This window comes from Lissotriton vulgaris, chromosome 1_1, assembly GCF_964263255.1.
Source record: "Lissotriton vulgaris chromosome 1_1, aLisVul1.2, whole genome shotgun sequence".
NCBI classification, from domain to species: Eukaryota; Metazoa; Chordata; class Amphibia; order Caudata; family Salamandridae; genus Lissotriton; species Lissotriton vulgaris.
In genome coordinates, this window is record NC_141685.1 from 1999862817 (window position 1) to 1999878474 (window position 15658).

The 15658-nt window shown below is 47.5% G+C and overlaps 1 protein-coding gene across 11 annotated transcripts in view; it reads left to right on the forward strand.

Annotated features, from left to right (window-relative positions):
• Positions 1–15658, forward strand: part of UPF2 (UPF2 regulator of nonsense mediated mRNA decay) — a 1606401-nt gene that overhangs the window by 203192 nt on the left and 1387551 nt on the right. For 6 of the 11 annotated variants that reach the window (XM_086919955.1, XM_086919976.1, XM_086919947.1 and 3 more), the window contains 2 exons: positions 12476–12673; positions 14087–14230. In XM_086919955.1, the coding sequence (XP_086776081.1) occupies positions 12476–12673; positions 14087–14230 (342 nt within the window). The remainder of the gene's footprint in view (positions 1–12475; positions 12674–14086; positions 14231–15658) is intronic. The other 5 variants (XM_086919968.1, XM_086919982.1, XM_086919962.1 and 2 more) reach the window with 1 other exon arrangement.

A 15658-nucleotide genomic window follows, 5' to 3' on the forward strand; every position in this document is an offset into this window, starting at 1 on the left:
CTGACATCGCACCATTTATCGATCTCCTCCCTGAGCAATCCAAAGCTGAAGCACTTCAAATTCTTCAAAAAGGCCAAAGAATCTCTGAAGAGATTATCGATTCAGTTATAGATGTCGCATCTACAGGATTTCGACAGTTAGCAGGAGCTGCTGTCCTGCGCAGACAGGGGTGGTTACCTTCAACTTCTTTCAGGCAAGAAGTCCAAAACAGAGTTTTAGACATGCCATTCGATGGCGAATATTTATTTGGTCCCAAAGTAGAGGAAGCATTACAAACAATTAAAAAGGATACTGAAACAGCAAAATCCTTGGGCACCCTGCAATTCCGCAAGCCGCTCTTTCGAGGAGCAAGAGGACGGGGGACGTCCTCCAATAGAGCTGGTTACCAACAACAATCCACATACAGACAAAGTAACCAGCGCTATCAGACACAGCGCTACCAGTCTTATGGGCAGAAAAGATCAACCTACACCCAGAACAGGGGTAAGACAAACTACCGCGGCAAAGACAAGCGCCAATGAGTCTTTTCACCTGCCACCACCAATTCTTCACCCTCACAAAAAACTTGGCGGAAGAATATCGAAATTTTACTCCAACTGGCAGTCATATACAACAGACAAATGGGTCCTGGATATTGTGGCCAGGGGCCATGCCCTAGAATTCGAAAAATTCCCTCCAAATGTTCCGCCAAAAGGACCGCCTCCAGCTCACCTGAAGGAGCTGTTCGCCCAAATCAAGCTGATGATACAAAAAGGAGCGATCGAGAGCGTTCCACAGAAGATGAGAGGAATGGGGTTTTACTCCAGGTTCTTCCTGGTGAAGAAGAAGAACGGGGAGTGGCGCCCGATCCTCGATCTTCGCGCTCTGAACAAATATCTAAAGAAATTGACATTCCGGATGTTGTCGCTTCAGGAAATATTGCATCTTCTAGCAGCAGGAGATTGCATGGTCACCTTAGATCTCCAGGATGCATATTTCCACATCCCCATTATACCTCGCCACAGGAACTTCCTTCGCTTCAGGGTGGCTGGCAGGGACTACCAATTCAAGGTCCTTCCCTTTGGTTTACGGCCAGCTCCAAGAGTATTTACGAAAGTTTTAGCTCCGGTGGCTGCGCACCTCCGGCTGGAGGGAATACACATTTTCCCATACCTAGACGACTGCCTTATAAAGGCCAGTTCTCACAAAACCGTTCATCAACACCTACAACAGTGGCTGCACCTATTTCAGTCTCGAGGCCTGACAATCAACTTCAGCAAATCCCAAATGCAATCGTCTCAAAGAAGGGCCTTCTTAGGAGCGACTCTAGACACTCAAAAACTCAGAGCTTTCGTCTAAAAAGAGAGACAGATAAAAATAAGTCGGCTAGCACAAGATCTGATGCAAAGAAAGTCAGCTTCAGTCCGACTGTACAAGTCTTTTCTAGGGATGGCATCGGCTTCTATTCCATTACTTCCAAATTGCCGGCTCCGAATGAGGCCGCTTCAGGAGGAACTGACCTTACAGTGGCAACAAGTTTCGGGCACTTTCGAGGACCTCATTCAAATCACGCCACTCATGAAGAAGTCTCTTTTCTGGTGGACACAGATGAGTCATCTGAGACAGGGGTGCGCGTTCCTTCAAGAAGCACCGAGTCTAACCATCACTACAGATGCGTCCCTCGAGGGCTGGGGGCTCATCTACAAGGCCTCATGATCAGCGGCAAATGGACTGCGCAGCAAAAACGGTGGCACATCAACCGTTTAGAACTGAGAGCCATTTTTCTTGCACTCAAGGCGTTTTGTGCCATCATTCAGGATGCCAATGTGTTGATACGAACAGACAACACAACAAGCATGCACTACGTCAACAAGCAGGGAGGAACACGATCTCTTCTCCTGTCTCAAGAGGTGCAGGATTTATGGACATGGGCTCTTCACCACAATGTAAATCTGCAAGCAGTGCATGTTCCGGGGACAGAAAACGTCCTCGCGGACGCGCTCAGCAGAACAACTGTCACCACCCATGAATGGGAGCTTCACCAGGAGACAGTGGAACACATATTTCATCAGTGGGGTTGGCCAGCCCTAGATCTATTTGCGACAAGGACCAACAGCAAATGCCAAAGCTTCGCAAGCTGGCATCCCCACAAGAACTCTCTGGGGAATGCGTTCTCCATCAATTGGTCTCGGACGTTGACGTTTGCGTACGCTTTCCCACCGATTCCACTAGTCCCCAAGGTTCTGCGGAAGGTGAAGAAGGAACCTTGCCGACTCATCCTGATTGCGCCCAGATGGCCGCGCCAATATTGGTTTACAGAGCTCCTCCTACTGTCAGAGTGCAAGCCAATTCAGTTACATCCAATCCCGAACTTGCTCAGCATTCAGGAAGGACAAGTCTTCCATCCTTGCCCAGCATCTCTGAGATTAGTGGCCTGGCTCCTGAACACCGTGAGTTCGCACACCTAAACATCCCGGAGGACTGTAAAGAGGTGTTGGCCAAGGCTAGAGAGCCTGCTACCATCAAGACGTACAGTCTGAAATGGAAGCGCTTCTGCATCTGGTGCCATTCAGCAGGGGTTCACCCTTTTTCAGAAAAACCTGAGGAAATTCTTCCTTTTTTCCTGCAGTTAGCACAAACAGGTCTGTCTCATGCTACCTTAAAGGTGTTTCTGGCTGCAATATCCAGATATCGACAGGATGGGACCAATTCTCTGTACTCAGCAAGGATTATCCAACAATTCTTCAGAGGCCTCTTTAGAATGTTCCCTCCTGTACGCCGTTCGCCTCCTTCGTGGCATCTAAATGTGGTCCTAGCTCAACTCATGCGTCACCCATTCGAGCCCATCCACAAGGCCGACTTGAAGTACTTTTCGTGGAAAGTATCACTGCTCTTGGCTTTAACATCCTCCAGGAGGGTTAGTGATATCCAAGCTTTCACTGTGCACCATCCTTTCCTGCAATTCACAAGTGACTCTGTGATACTTCGCACAAATCCAAAATACATTCCGAAAGTACCTTCGGATTTCCATCTCAACGAACCTATTGTTCTTAAGTCGTTCTTTCCATACCCGCAAACACCTGCGGAAAGAGCGTTACACTCGCTTGACATTAAAAGATGTTTAAATTCTACCTACAAAGAACATCTACTCTACGCACTTCTGACCAGTTGTTCATTACCTACGGTGCGATTCGTAAGGGCCAGGCAGTTTCAAAACAGACTATTTCAAGATGGATCTCTGCTGCCATTGCCTTTTGCCATGCACAGGCTGGGAGACCTTTACTGTCAGCGCCCAGACTGCACTCTGCAAGAGCGGTCTCTTCATCTGCGGCCTTATTTGCTGGAGTCCCTCTTCAGCAGATCTGCAAAGCGGCTACATGGGCTAGTCGCCATACGCTTACCAGACATTACTGTCTAGAATCGATCAGCGAGGCTGATACTTCTGTGGGTCGAGCTGTTCTACGGAATCTGTTTCACTAAGGTGAGCCTCTGTTTCCCACCTCCTTGTTCCTGCTGTCAGACGCTTCTTATGTTCTGTTCACACATATTTCCATGATTGCATTATGTTATGCTTTATACGATATGTGTATTTTCACTTTGCATTGTTATATGCGTTACTTGCTGACAAGCTTGGCTTCATTGGCGTCTGCCCAGCAAGGATATGTACTGCTAGCTACTCTGATTCAGGCATGTGAATCTATGAAAGACACCCCTAATACTGTAGAAGAACAATAGTTACTTACCTGTAATCTGTGGTTCTCCAGTATTGGTGTCTTTCATAGATTCACATGCAACCCGCATACCTCCCCTCAGAGGCTTTTTAGGCTATAAGGGTTTTACCTACACTCCTGCGAGAAAATCTGAGAGCCTGAGCCTCTGGGGAGAAGGTTCTGGTGGGTGCTGGCGCCTGATTGGCTGGACTTTGGACTATACATAATGACTAGGATAGTCACGAAGGTGGAAGTTTTTTCTATGGTAGCTTGGGCTACTTTACTTCCTGGTTGGGAATTAGTGTTTTTTCCAATGTAATTATGGCATATTACTGCTTCTTCATGTACTGTGGGACTCCCACTCCGACGACGGGGAATGATTCAGGCATGTGAATCTATGAAAGACACCAATACTGGAGAACCACAGATTACAGGTAAGTAACTATTGTTCTTCTCCTGGGTCCGCTGAACCCTTCTTCAGCAAAGGCTTCACATTGGCATATTTCCAATTCTGGGGCAAGTAGACTGTGGTGATCCAGGATTCTGATAGATACATCTGCCGTGTGGATTCCTCACCTTGTGAATATCCCCCTGCGTCAGCAACATTCGGAATTTTTTTTTGTAGCTTCGCGCCGATGTGGACCCAGACGCCATAGAGGTATGGCATCGCTCGCGACTCCGCTGACGTCACCGACGCCTATAATAGGCCCACGCCAGCGTGATGACATCAGTTCCCTTTTTTCTGCGTCGTCGACGCTAACGGTTTTCTGGGATTGTCTGTAGCCTTGGCTGTAACTTTGTTACTTGCTATTTGTTTCTAGTCTCTTTGTCTTCTCTTTCTTTCGACATGTCCTCGAAGAAGACCGGGTTTAAGGCCTGCGGAGAATGTAATAAGATAATGTCCATCACAGACCCACATGAATGCTGTTTGTGGTGTCTGAGCTCCGACCACGACGTCGAGGACTGCCAATCCTGCAGGAAGATGACACCAAAGGCCCTCCGGGAAAGGGAGGCAAAACCTCTGGTTGCCAAGTTTAAAGAAGGAAAGGAAAAAAAGAAATCAAGATCGCGGACTCGACGCTCGAGGTCAAGGTCTCGCTCGAGGTTGCGGTCGGATTTGTCCTCAGTCCATGCTTCAAGGTCTTCGAAAAAGAAGCATAAAAAGAGAACCCATGAATCCCAACATCGATCGAGGAAGGAGTCGGGTTCCAAGCCGAAGTCGCAGGTGAAGCTGGTCGAGAAGGTGGTGGTATCTTCGGCTTTGGAGGAACAGGATGCCGAGGTTGGGGCTTCGCATGCGAATTCACCGAGTTCGCCGAAGCAGAAAGCTGTTCCATCTCCGGACCCATTCCATTCTTCAGGTCGGGAGCATGAAGGTGAGGAGGAGGTGGTTGGAGAGGGAGAGGCTCCGTTGCCCGAAGGTCTGTCGTCTCCGGTGCACCAGCCTGAAGAGGAGGTCGACGTCGCTTCGACTCCGCACCCTCGTGATCCACCTGGGGGTTCGTATCCAGCCTTCCCAGGTCCAGGTCAGGATCCTTCGCATTTCCTGAATGCGATGTTAGGAATTTATTCAAGGGCTATGTATCCCTCTGGGGCTCCTGCTGGTCCCATGGGTCCGATGGCATATGGTCTGGGTCATCCTCAATCCTATGCACCTGCGCCCTTTATGCCGGCTCCGACGCCGCATTGGCATTATCCGAATTCGGCGAGGCCTTCGACTCCGAAGCCTTCGACGCCGAGGTCGCTGTCTCCGATTCCGTCGACGCCAGTCCCATCAACTTTGAAGCCGAACCCTGTACGACGTCGTGGATCTCTTCCTCGTCCGACGTCGGGTTCGACACCGGCTCCGGCTCCGTCGGAGTCGATTGCGGATCCGTCGGCTTCGAATGTGAAGCAAAGATCAAGGCGTGAGGCCCAGAGTATGATGGAGGAGGAAAGATATCGAGAGGAAAATCTGGAGGAAGGCGAACTACAAGAGTCTGAGGACCCTTTTGAGGACCTGACTGTGGTTAGTGGCCTAGAACTGTCACCTGAATGGGACCTTGTTTCGGTTTCTGATGAGCCCTCAAGGGATGTGACGCCTTATCATGTAGTGATAAAGAAGGCTGCAGGTTTGTTGAACATTGCTCTACCAACTGCAGAATTTAAATCTAATCTGCTCACGGAGGTCCTTCACTCTCCTTCATCCGTGACTGAACTGTTGCTGCCTTTTAATGATGCCTTAAAGGATCCAATTTTGGAGATTTGGAAAAAACCTGTATCAGCTCCTGCTGTGTCTAGGGCAGTAGCTAGGAGGTATAGGGCAGCTCCCGAAGACCCGGAGTTTTTAACCTCTCATCCTCTACCTGAGAGTTTAGTGTTGCAGGCTGCCTGTTCCAAAAGATCTACGGTTGCATTTCCGCAGGTCCCAGCGGAAAAGGAGTAGAGGAAGCAGGATCAGGCTGCTAAGGTTTTCTCCTCTGTCAGTATGGCTTTGAAATCCACGAATGCTACCTGCTTGATGGGGCGTTATATCCACGCTCTTATGGACACTGAAACAGTTGGTGCCCAAGGTGCCTGAAGAGAATAGAAAAGACTTCCAAGAGGTAATCTCTGATACTCACGCTGCAGCAAGGCAGGTTATTCAAAGTGGATTGGACACGGCAGACTCTGTGGCTAGGATCATGGGTTCTTCCGTAGCGACAAGAAGAGCTGCATGGCTGAAGTCAAGTGAGTTTTCCACAGATGTCCAGGTGGCGTTAATGGATCTTCCATTTGACGGGTCTGGATTGTTTGGAAAAAAAGCGGACACTGCTTTGGAACGCTTTAAAGACAGCAGGACGGCAGCAAAGTCGTCGGGCCTTCAGTCCAGGGGCACTTTTGGTAGACGTTCAAGAGGATTTAGCAGATCTTCTTTTCGAACCTATAAGTCAACCCAGCAGCAGCCGCTGCAGCAGCAAAACACGTTGTATAGGTCTTATAGACGCAAGCAGAGGGCCCGGGCTCGGGGACGTAACGCTTCCTCCTCTTCCAAATCCCAGCCCGCGCAGCCAAGCAGCCCTAGATCCGCCATTCCGGATCATGTGGGCCCAGTGAGGGGCTGGCTTACCCATTTTCTTCAAGATTGGGAATTGATAACATCGGATCTTTGGGTTCTCAATCTTGTAGAGAATGGGTATGCTCTTCCCTTTCTGGAGTTTCCCCCAATTATCCTCCTTGCCAGGGTTATTGTTTGGAGGACCACCTGCTTCTCCTGCAGGAAGAAGTCCTGACACTGTTTCGAAAAGGTGCAATAGAGGTGGTTCCGGAGCAGGAGAGGGGTCAGGGATGCTACACCCGGTATTTCCTGATCCCCAAAAAGGATGGCAGGCTTCGGCCAATTCTGGATCTCAGGATTTTGAACCTTTACCTGAAACGGGAGAAGTTCAAGATGCTCACCCTTGCTCAGGTTCTTCAAGCGCTGCTGGGCTCGACTTGCAGGATGCGTATTTTCATATCCCAATCCTGAAGTCGCACAGAAAGTATCGGTTGGGTCGCAGCACTACCAGTTTGCGGTCCTTCCGTTTGGTCTTACTACTGCGCCTCGAGTCTTCACCAAGGTGTTGGCTGTGGTCTCTTCAGAGAAGCTCTGCGTCTCTGGTCCTGGGTTCAGGATCATCAGATTTGTCTGATGGCAAATCATCTGGCCGGAGTTCAGAACGTTCGTGCAGACAGTCTGTCGGTAGTTCTCTGCCGACCACGAGTGGAGGCTTCACCCGGAGGTTGTTCACGGTATCTTTCAGATGTAGGGGACTCCTCGGGTGGACCTGTTCGCCACTCGCAAGAATGCTCACTGCCTGTCATTCTGCAGTCTCCAGTATCCGATGCAGGGAGCATGGGGGGACGCGTTTCAGTTTAGTTGGGACTCGAAGCTCCTTTACGCGTTTCCTCCCATACCCTTGATTCCTCGGGTTCTGAGGAAAATTCGCCAAGACTGGGCCCGAGTCATATTGATCGCCCCGGATTGGCCAAGAAGGGTGTGGTACTCAGACCTTCTCCACCTCTCCTCTCACCCACCGCTCCGTCTCCCTCACAGGGCGGATCTCCTCTCCCAGATGGAGGGGCAGGTTCTACACCCCCACCTCCAGACCTTACACCTTCATGCCTGGAGATTGAACGGGGCAACCTGAGTTCTTTTTCTCTCCCGCCTGACGTGGTGGATGTCATCTTGTCAGCCAGGTGTGACTCCACTAAGTCCATTTATTCTTATAGGTGGTCTAAATTTGTCACTTGGTGTGGAGAGAAGTCTATAGCCCTTTGAGAGCCCATTTGTTCTTCAGTTTGCCCTTTCTCTGGCGCATCAGGGGCTTGCTGCTGCCACAGTGAAGGGCTACCTTTCAGCGCCGTCAGCTTTTCTCTGATTGCCCGACCAGCCTTCTCTTTTTAAATCTCCTGTGGTTTTAAGGTTTTTGAAGGGCCTTACGAATAAGTTCCCTCCTACTCCTTTTGTTGTGCTGCAGTGGGACTTAAATCTTGTTTTGGCCTTTCTGATGGGTGCTCCCCTTGAGCCTCTTCACAAATGTCCTATGAGGCTTTTGACCGTTAAGACAGTTTTCCTCGTTGCAATAACCTCGGCAAGGAAGGTAAGTGAGCTTCAAGCTCTTAGTTCCAAGCCCCCTTTCATGTCCATTCATGCTGATCGAATGGTTCTTAGGACCAGGGCTGCTTTTCTGCCTAAGGTGGTAACTCCTTTCCACCTTGGTCAATCTGTTACCCTCCCTACCTTTTATCCTCCCCACACCCTTCCAAGGAGGAGGAGAGGTTGCACCGTCTGGACCCCAAGAGGGCGGTGTCCTTTTACTTGGACAGATCTAAAGACTGTTGGTTGGATGACCAGCTCTTCATTGGCTTTGCTGGCTGCAAGAAAGGAAGAGCGGTTCATAAAAGAACTCTTTCAAGATGGATTGTCCTCTGTATTAAGATCTGCTACTCTTTGGCCGGTAAGGAACCTCCAGAGGGTTTAAGGGCTCATTCTACGAGAGCTAAGTCGTCAACCTCTGCATTGGCTAGAGGTGTTGCTGTAGAGGATATTTGTAGGGCGGCAACTTGGTCTTCCCTCCACACTTTCGCGAAGCATTACTGCTTGGATTCCGAGGTGAGGAGGGACGGCCACTTTGCGCGCTCTGTCCTTCAGGATTCCCTGGTTTAGAAGAGTGGACACCCTCCTCCGGGAGTGGGGACTGCTGTGGGACTCTATTCACAAGGTGAGGAATCCACACGGCAGATGTATCTATCAGAAGAACAAGTTACTAACCTTCGGTAACGCTTTTTCTGGTAGATACAATATCTGCCTGTGGATTCCTCACTGACCCACCCGCCTCCCCGTTGTTCACTCTTCTATACCAGTGTTTCTATTATGTATTTATTTTATTGTCAAATGTTTTATTGCATTTACTTCACACTGTGTGTGTTACCTTGATATTGGTACTGCGTATACTGTGTATATGTCTACTGTCATTGGTTCGTCCGTGTGCCTCGAAGGCACGGAGAAAAGGGCGGAACTGATGTCATCACACCGGCGTGGGCCTATTATAGGCGTCGGTGAAGTCAGCGGAGTCGCGAGCGATGCCGTGCCTCTATGACGTCTGGGTCCACGTCGGCGCGAAGCTACAAAAATAATTTCTGAATGTTGCTGACGCAGGGGGATATTCACAAGGTGAGGAATCCACAGGCAGATATTGTATCTACCAGAAAAAGCGTTACCGAAGGTAAGTAACTTGTTCGTTAAGGACCTTGGTGAGTTCTTTGGTGATGAGTTAATTGCAGAGGTTAAAAGTGTTTTGGGGATAGGGGTCTGCAGGGCTCCGGAGTGGATGGATCTTATGGTGATATCAGTTTAATTTTCGGTGATGGGGTTCCACGAGGTGAGATCGTGTGGGTGGGCGTCAGTGGGCATGAGGAAGTTGAAAGCTGTATGTGGCAGGGTGTTGAGGTGCGTAGTCTTGGTAGATGGTGTTAATTTTGTTGTGGAAGAAATTCGTCAGCGTGTTGCAGAAATTTTGTGATGGTGTGATGTTGTCTTCTGTTGCTGAAGGGGTGGTCAATTATTTGGCTATGCTGAAGAGTTCCTTAGAGGAGTTGGAGCGGTTATTGATGTGGGTAGTTAGGGTGGTCATCTTAGCGTTTTTTAGGTGGTGGTGGTAGTGGTTGAGGACAGCTTTGAAGTGTATTTGGTCCTAAAAGGTGTTAACTTGTCTGCCATCTACTTCCAGTCTGTCTGCAGTTGCGTTTGTGTTTTTAGTTCTTCCTTGAACCAGTAGGTTTGTCGTGTTTGTTTCTCGAGGTAGGTAGGTTTCTCAGGGCTACTTCATGAGCGCTTGCCGTGATCCAATTTGTGAAGTTCTCCACTGCTTGTTCTGTATCCTCCTTGGTGGTGGGTAGGTGGGAGTTGAGGGCGTTGGTCCAGTGTTGTTCTGATACCTTGGCCCTGCTGCTCTGTGTTTAGCTGGCGGTGGGGATGTTGAAGGGTTCCGAGATGAAGTGGACACAGTGGTGGTCAGTCTAGGTGAGCTCTTTATTGTAAGTGTAATTTGCTCTGTTGCTGGCTGCGAAGATGAAGTTGAAAGCGTGTCCTGCGATGTGGGTGGGGTCGGTGAGCAGTTGCTTGAGTCCGAGGGTGTCCATATTTCCTAGGAGGTCAGCTGTGTTGATGTCAGTGTTCTCAAGGTGAAAGTTAGTCTCCTAGGGAAGATGTACAGATTCAATGGCGATAGAAGTAATGAAGTCGGTGATGGCGTTTTGGAAGGGAGGGTGGGGTACTGGAGCTCTGTAGGCGAGGTGCCTCGGATTGTGGTCTTGCTATTTTTTGGAGTTGGCAGTTGCGGTGCTCCACGAAGGCGGTGGTGTTTTCTGTGGTGGGTGCGCATTTGATGGCCTCTTTGTAGAAATGGCTATGCCACCGCCGCTTCTATTGGTGTGATCTCTGCACACAATCTTAAATCTGACCAGGGTGGCTGTGGCAATATCGGGTGCTGATGCTGGGTTCAGCCAGGCCTCTGTGATGAAGACTGTGTCTGGGGCTTGGGTGATGATGGTGTCCCATATTTATGTGGCATGTTTTCCACGTGAGCGTGCGTTTATCAGTAGGCCGTTGATCTCTCCGGAAGTGTTGGCTCCTGCCTTGCTGCTAAGTGTGAGTGATGTTGTGTGGCTGATGGACATGGAGCCAGTTGTTTCCCTTGTGATGCACGTAGAGTGGCAGTTCTGGCAGTAGAAGGGGCTTTCGGTGTTCTTGGGGTAGGCCTGGGAGGAGCTGTTGTGCTGGCGTCCGGGGTCAAAAGCTCTAAGTTCATCCGAACAGAAGCAAAGGTCCTGGTGCAGAACGAGGTCTGCGTGTGCGCATGGCCTGATCACTGTGCACTTTCACTGTGTGGGTGTCCTGTGGTCTCCATGTCTGATGGCGGGCAGGGTCACTGGGGGATGGTAGTCTTCTCCGCAGTGGAAGACACCAGGTGTGACGGGGAGCGACGCAGGCGGGGAGGCGCATGGAAGCAGCAGGTCTGCGCAAGCAGAATGGAGGACACAGCAAGGAAGCAAGACAAGGCACAGTTCAGGGGTGCTCCAGCAAGTAGGGCGGGCAGGGACAGGTGAAGATGGAAAAAAGCCAAACTGCAAGGGCAGGTGTAGTTGGACCAGGCTGCCAGGGAAGCCCAGCTGGATGGTCAGCTGCTGGGAACGTGGGGCATGTGGAGCTGAGGGGGGAGCACCAGGCGCAGTGTCAGGAGACTCAGCGTGGTATAGTACCGGAAACTGTGGGCGAAAGAGAGTCACGAACGGGCCTGGGCATTGCATGTGCGCCACCAGTGCGGCGGGAGCTGCAGGAGACTTAAATCAGCACCAGTAGGCACGAAAACTGGCTAGGCCTGCCTTCTGGGTCTGATGAAAACTGTAGTTTCCTGGTGGTGATGGCGGTGCTGGAGCCGCCTCCCGAGTGGAGCAAGGGTACCAGTAAGCAGGTGTCAGAGGTGAGAGCAGCAGGCACTGTGGAGTACCTCTTAAAAGTTAAAGTTGAACATAAAACTTCAGCTTCCACATAAAACCTGAGGTTACAGTTATCAAAATTAGGAACGGTGTGAGAATTTTCACAACCTCGCAAATTCCCCAGCTAAATTCTGGCTGTTGAAAACTGACAAAATGTATTGTAAGAAAAGGCCCTTAAAAAAAGAACAGGCCAATTTCAGTGTGTTAAGATAAACGTGACCGGTTATGCCTAAATTTGTATGCGAAAACTCAATAAAAAGTATTTACAACACTTGTTTAAATACGTTTTAGGACAGTGATCTTAAAACGTTTGAATACCATGTTCCCCTCCCCTGTAAAAAAAATAATTCTTCATTGGGCATGCATAGTGACATATTTTCTCACACTCACATCTACAGTTCGGAGATTGCAGACATGCTGAGCTCCTTCAAAAATGCTATCAAATATATGGTTGTCAGAATGTTTTCTGTTGGCAGGCAATTCTCCCAAAAAGTGTAAAAGCACCCTCAATTTCAACATTTCCCTGAAACCTGATTATTTGGAGTCCCCCACTCACACACCTAATCACAGCCTCTCTCCTGGGAACATATTCTGGATAATTATAAATATAATCTGAAATAAAGTTCCTTTTTTTTTTCATCTCGTAATGTTTCTCGTTTGACATAACCTCAACACTGATATGATGGACCCATGGCATTTTGTGCTATTGTGTATGCATTATTATTTGGAAATTAAACTTACATTTATGGTGAAGTTACAACATTTTAGTACATATTGTGTATTTCCAGACCACGGACCTGGCATTGACATTTTCACACCTGGGAAACCTGGAGAGTGCGAATTGGAAGGCGGTATATGGGAAGATGAAGATGCTCGCAATTTCTATGAGAACATGGTGGACTTAAAGGCTTTTGTTCCTGCTATCTTGTTTAAAGATAATGATAAAGGTCCTCAAATCAAAGACTCCAACAAAGATGACTCGAGAGGTTTGTTTTTTTAGTTTGATATCTTTTAATTCTGTCTTGATATCTAAAACAAACAAGTTGTATTCTCGATTCATTTTCTTATTCAATATATCATGTTAGAGGTCACAATTGTATGGACTGGCAGTAGTCATTGTATACAGTATGTTCTAGTGGACCTGTTAATATGTGGGGTTAGTGTTTAAACCTGATTTCCAATTGGTACTGTGTGTGGTGGCAGTCGCAAAGAAAGTTATATTCTCTTCTTGCTAAAGTATTAGTGACTCAATTTTATGGGCTCAATGCTAAATGAGTATGCACCATTGGTGTTGGTGGAGCGTAGAGTCAATATCTAAATTAGAAGAATTTAAACAAAATAATTAAATAATGAAATGTCTCTATGAGTGACATTTATTTCTGTAAATCATTAATTTGGAAAAATACACCACTGACTAACTTCAGGTAGTCTTCTAAATCACTGACAAAAGGTACCAATAAGCTCTGGGCAAGTAAAATCAGTTTGTCAGCTTTTCTGAATGCCGTTGTTGTGAGCAATCATTTATTTTTACCGGAAGGCTATCGGAAAAGTGCTCAAAACACATATTTTCAAAGTGCCATCCCCCCATCTTGAAGCACATTTTAGCAATCATGTCTCCTCAACAGTACTCCTGATCATTAGATCAAAATAACAAGCATTATATTGATTTCAAAATAAGTATGGAAAAGAAATTCATACATTACCACTTCATCTCCGACCTGGAATCTCATTCAGCAACTAGCAGCAATCTCCTTCGCCAGCCATCATGTTTGAGAAATAATGACGTTACACACCCCATTTGTCTTAATAAAAAATGAACTACATTTGCTTCATCTTCTAAATGAAACAACCCGCAGGTGAACTCCAATTCAGTCTGTTTGTCCGTTTGCCATTGTCCTGAAAGTCTTTAATAGTAAAGACTAGTGATCATGTAGGAACTGAGGCTGAATTAGTCATTCCATATATGCTGTGAGATTATGTATTGTGTATGCGCAACTTTGGCTTCAACCATTCTCTGTTTTACAATTTTAAGCAAATAAGCTGAGTAGGCTACCCTACCACAAAAACGGGAAATGTATAAATCCCATCTTCACATTATGTAAGTATAATTGCTTATGGGGTTAAACTTAGATATTCATTCATAATACAGGGTTTACCCATGTAATTCCTGAAGCTCTCGCCCTAACATTCTTTATATTTTCTTATATTCTAACCATTACTAGCTGAATAGCATTAGAATGCCCCTCGCTATAATATTTACTTGTGAACACCTTGTCAGAACCTGTGGTTAAGTCTTTCAGCTTCTTCATCCCACCACTACCTCCAGCCCCAAGCCACACACGCTCTACTTTGTTGTTGCTTAGTCCCAGTATATTGATAAACATTCCATCTTTTTTCAGTAGATTTAAAAGACAGTAATGATAAGGAAATTGCAACTGAGGAGTTGGAATTGGAGCTTGAGACACTGGATATTAACGATGATGCTTTGGAATTAGAAGTAGATGAAGCTGAAGACCTTACCAAAAAACTTCTTGATGAACAAGGTAAGACAGATTTTTGCCAGAATGTATGTGTTTATGTATTTTTTCTACCTTTATTGCTTGATCCTCCTCAACAGGCAGTGTAACCACAATTTTTATTTTTAAAAAAGTAGGAGGAGATTCTCATTGGTTCTGCGATTTGCCACTATCAGTGGGATTTCAGTATCTGTTGGTCATTGTGCAGCTTATTTTTCTGGCAGACTGCTCCACTCGAAATCATAAAACTGTGTCATACTCTGTATTAAATGTGGGTGAAATTGCATACTTTTTCCAACTAATTTGTGTAAAATGCACAATTTGAATTTGAATTTAAAATATTTATAAAGCACACAACTACCAAGCTGTTTCTTGGCGCTAGGGATGCAATCCCGTGGGCAGGGCGGGAAGCAGGCCGCTAATGTGGAAAAGCTTGAGAGAAGAGAAATGTCTTGAGAGCTTTTCGGAACTCTAAGTAGTAGGGGGAGGACCTGAGGGAAAGGGGAAGAGTATTCCAAAAGGCGGGGCAAGGGTAGAGAATTTCATACCTCCCGATTTCTTCTTCCTAAAACAAGGAACAGAAAGAAGAGATTGGGAGGAGGAGCGCAGCACTCTGCAGGGGATGTAGGCCTTAATTTCAGAATTGATGAAGGCAGGGGCCCTGCTCGGGCCTGGAACGTTATGCAACCCATCTTGAGGGCGCGTTGCCGGATAGGAAGCCAATGCAAGGCTTTAAGTAAAGGGGTGACATGATGAGACTTAAGGAGATTATAAACAAGTCAGGCGGCCTGGTTTTGCACCAGCTGTAGTCGCCGAAGGTCATAGGCAGGGACACCAGTGTACAAAACGTTGCCATGGTCAAGGCAGGAAATGACCATGGCTAAAAGATTAAGTTTAAGGGCAGAGAGGGCGATGAAGCCTGAAATCTTTCGGATAGTGCCGAGAATCAGGAAACAAGATGAAACAACTGAGCTAATCTGGGAGTGCAGGGTGAGGTGATCGTTCAGTTTCATCCCTAAAGTCTTCACTGAGGAAGAGGGGGGGGAGGAGGACCCAGGGAGGAAGGCCAAAACAAAGAATTCCAGGGACTGGAGCTACCACCTGTAAGGACCAATTCGGTTTTATCAGGGTTAACTTCAGGTGGTTGTAATTCATCCAGTCCCTGATAAAAATCATAACAGATTGGAAATTTTAAATGGACTCTGGGGAAGAAGAACGATTGAAGATAAGCTGGAGGTCATCGGCGTAGTTGTAGACCGTGACCTCCATCTGCCGTAGTGCAAAAACAAGAAGAAAAATGTATAAATTAAACAGAAGGGGGGACAGGGAAGAACCTTGTGGGACGCCACATTGAACCTTGCGGGAGGGTGCAGAGAAATCGGCTAATTGGACGGCCTGAGTGCGGTCCCTCAGGAAGGAGGAGAGCCAGACCAGAGCAGATCCCCCTGATGCCAG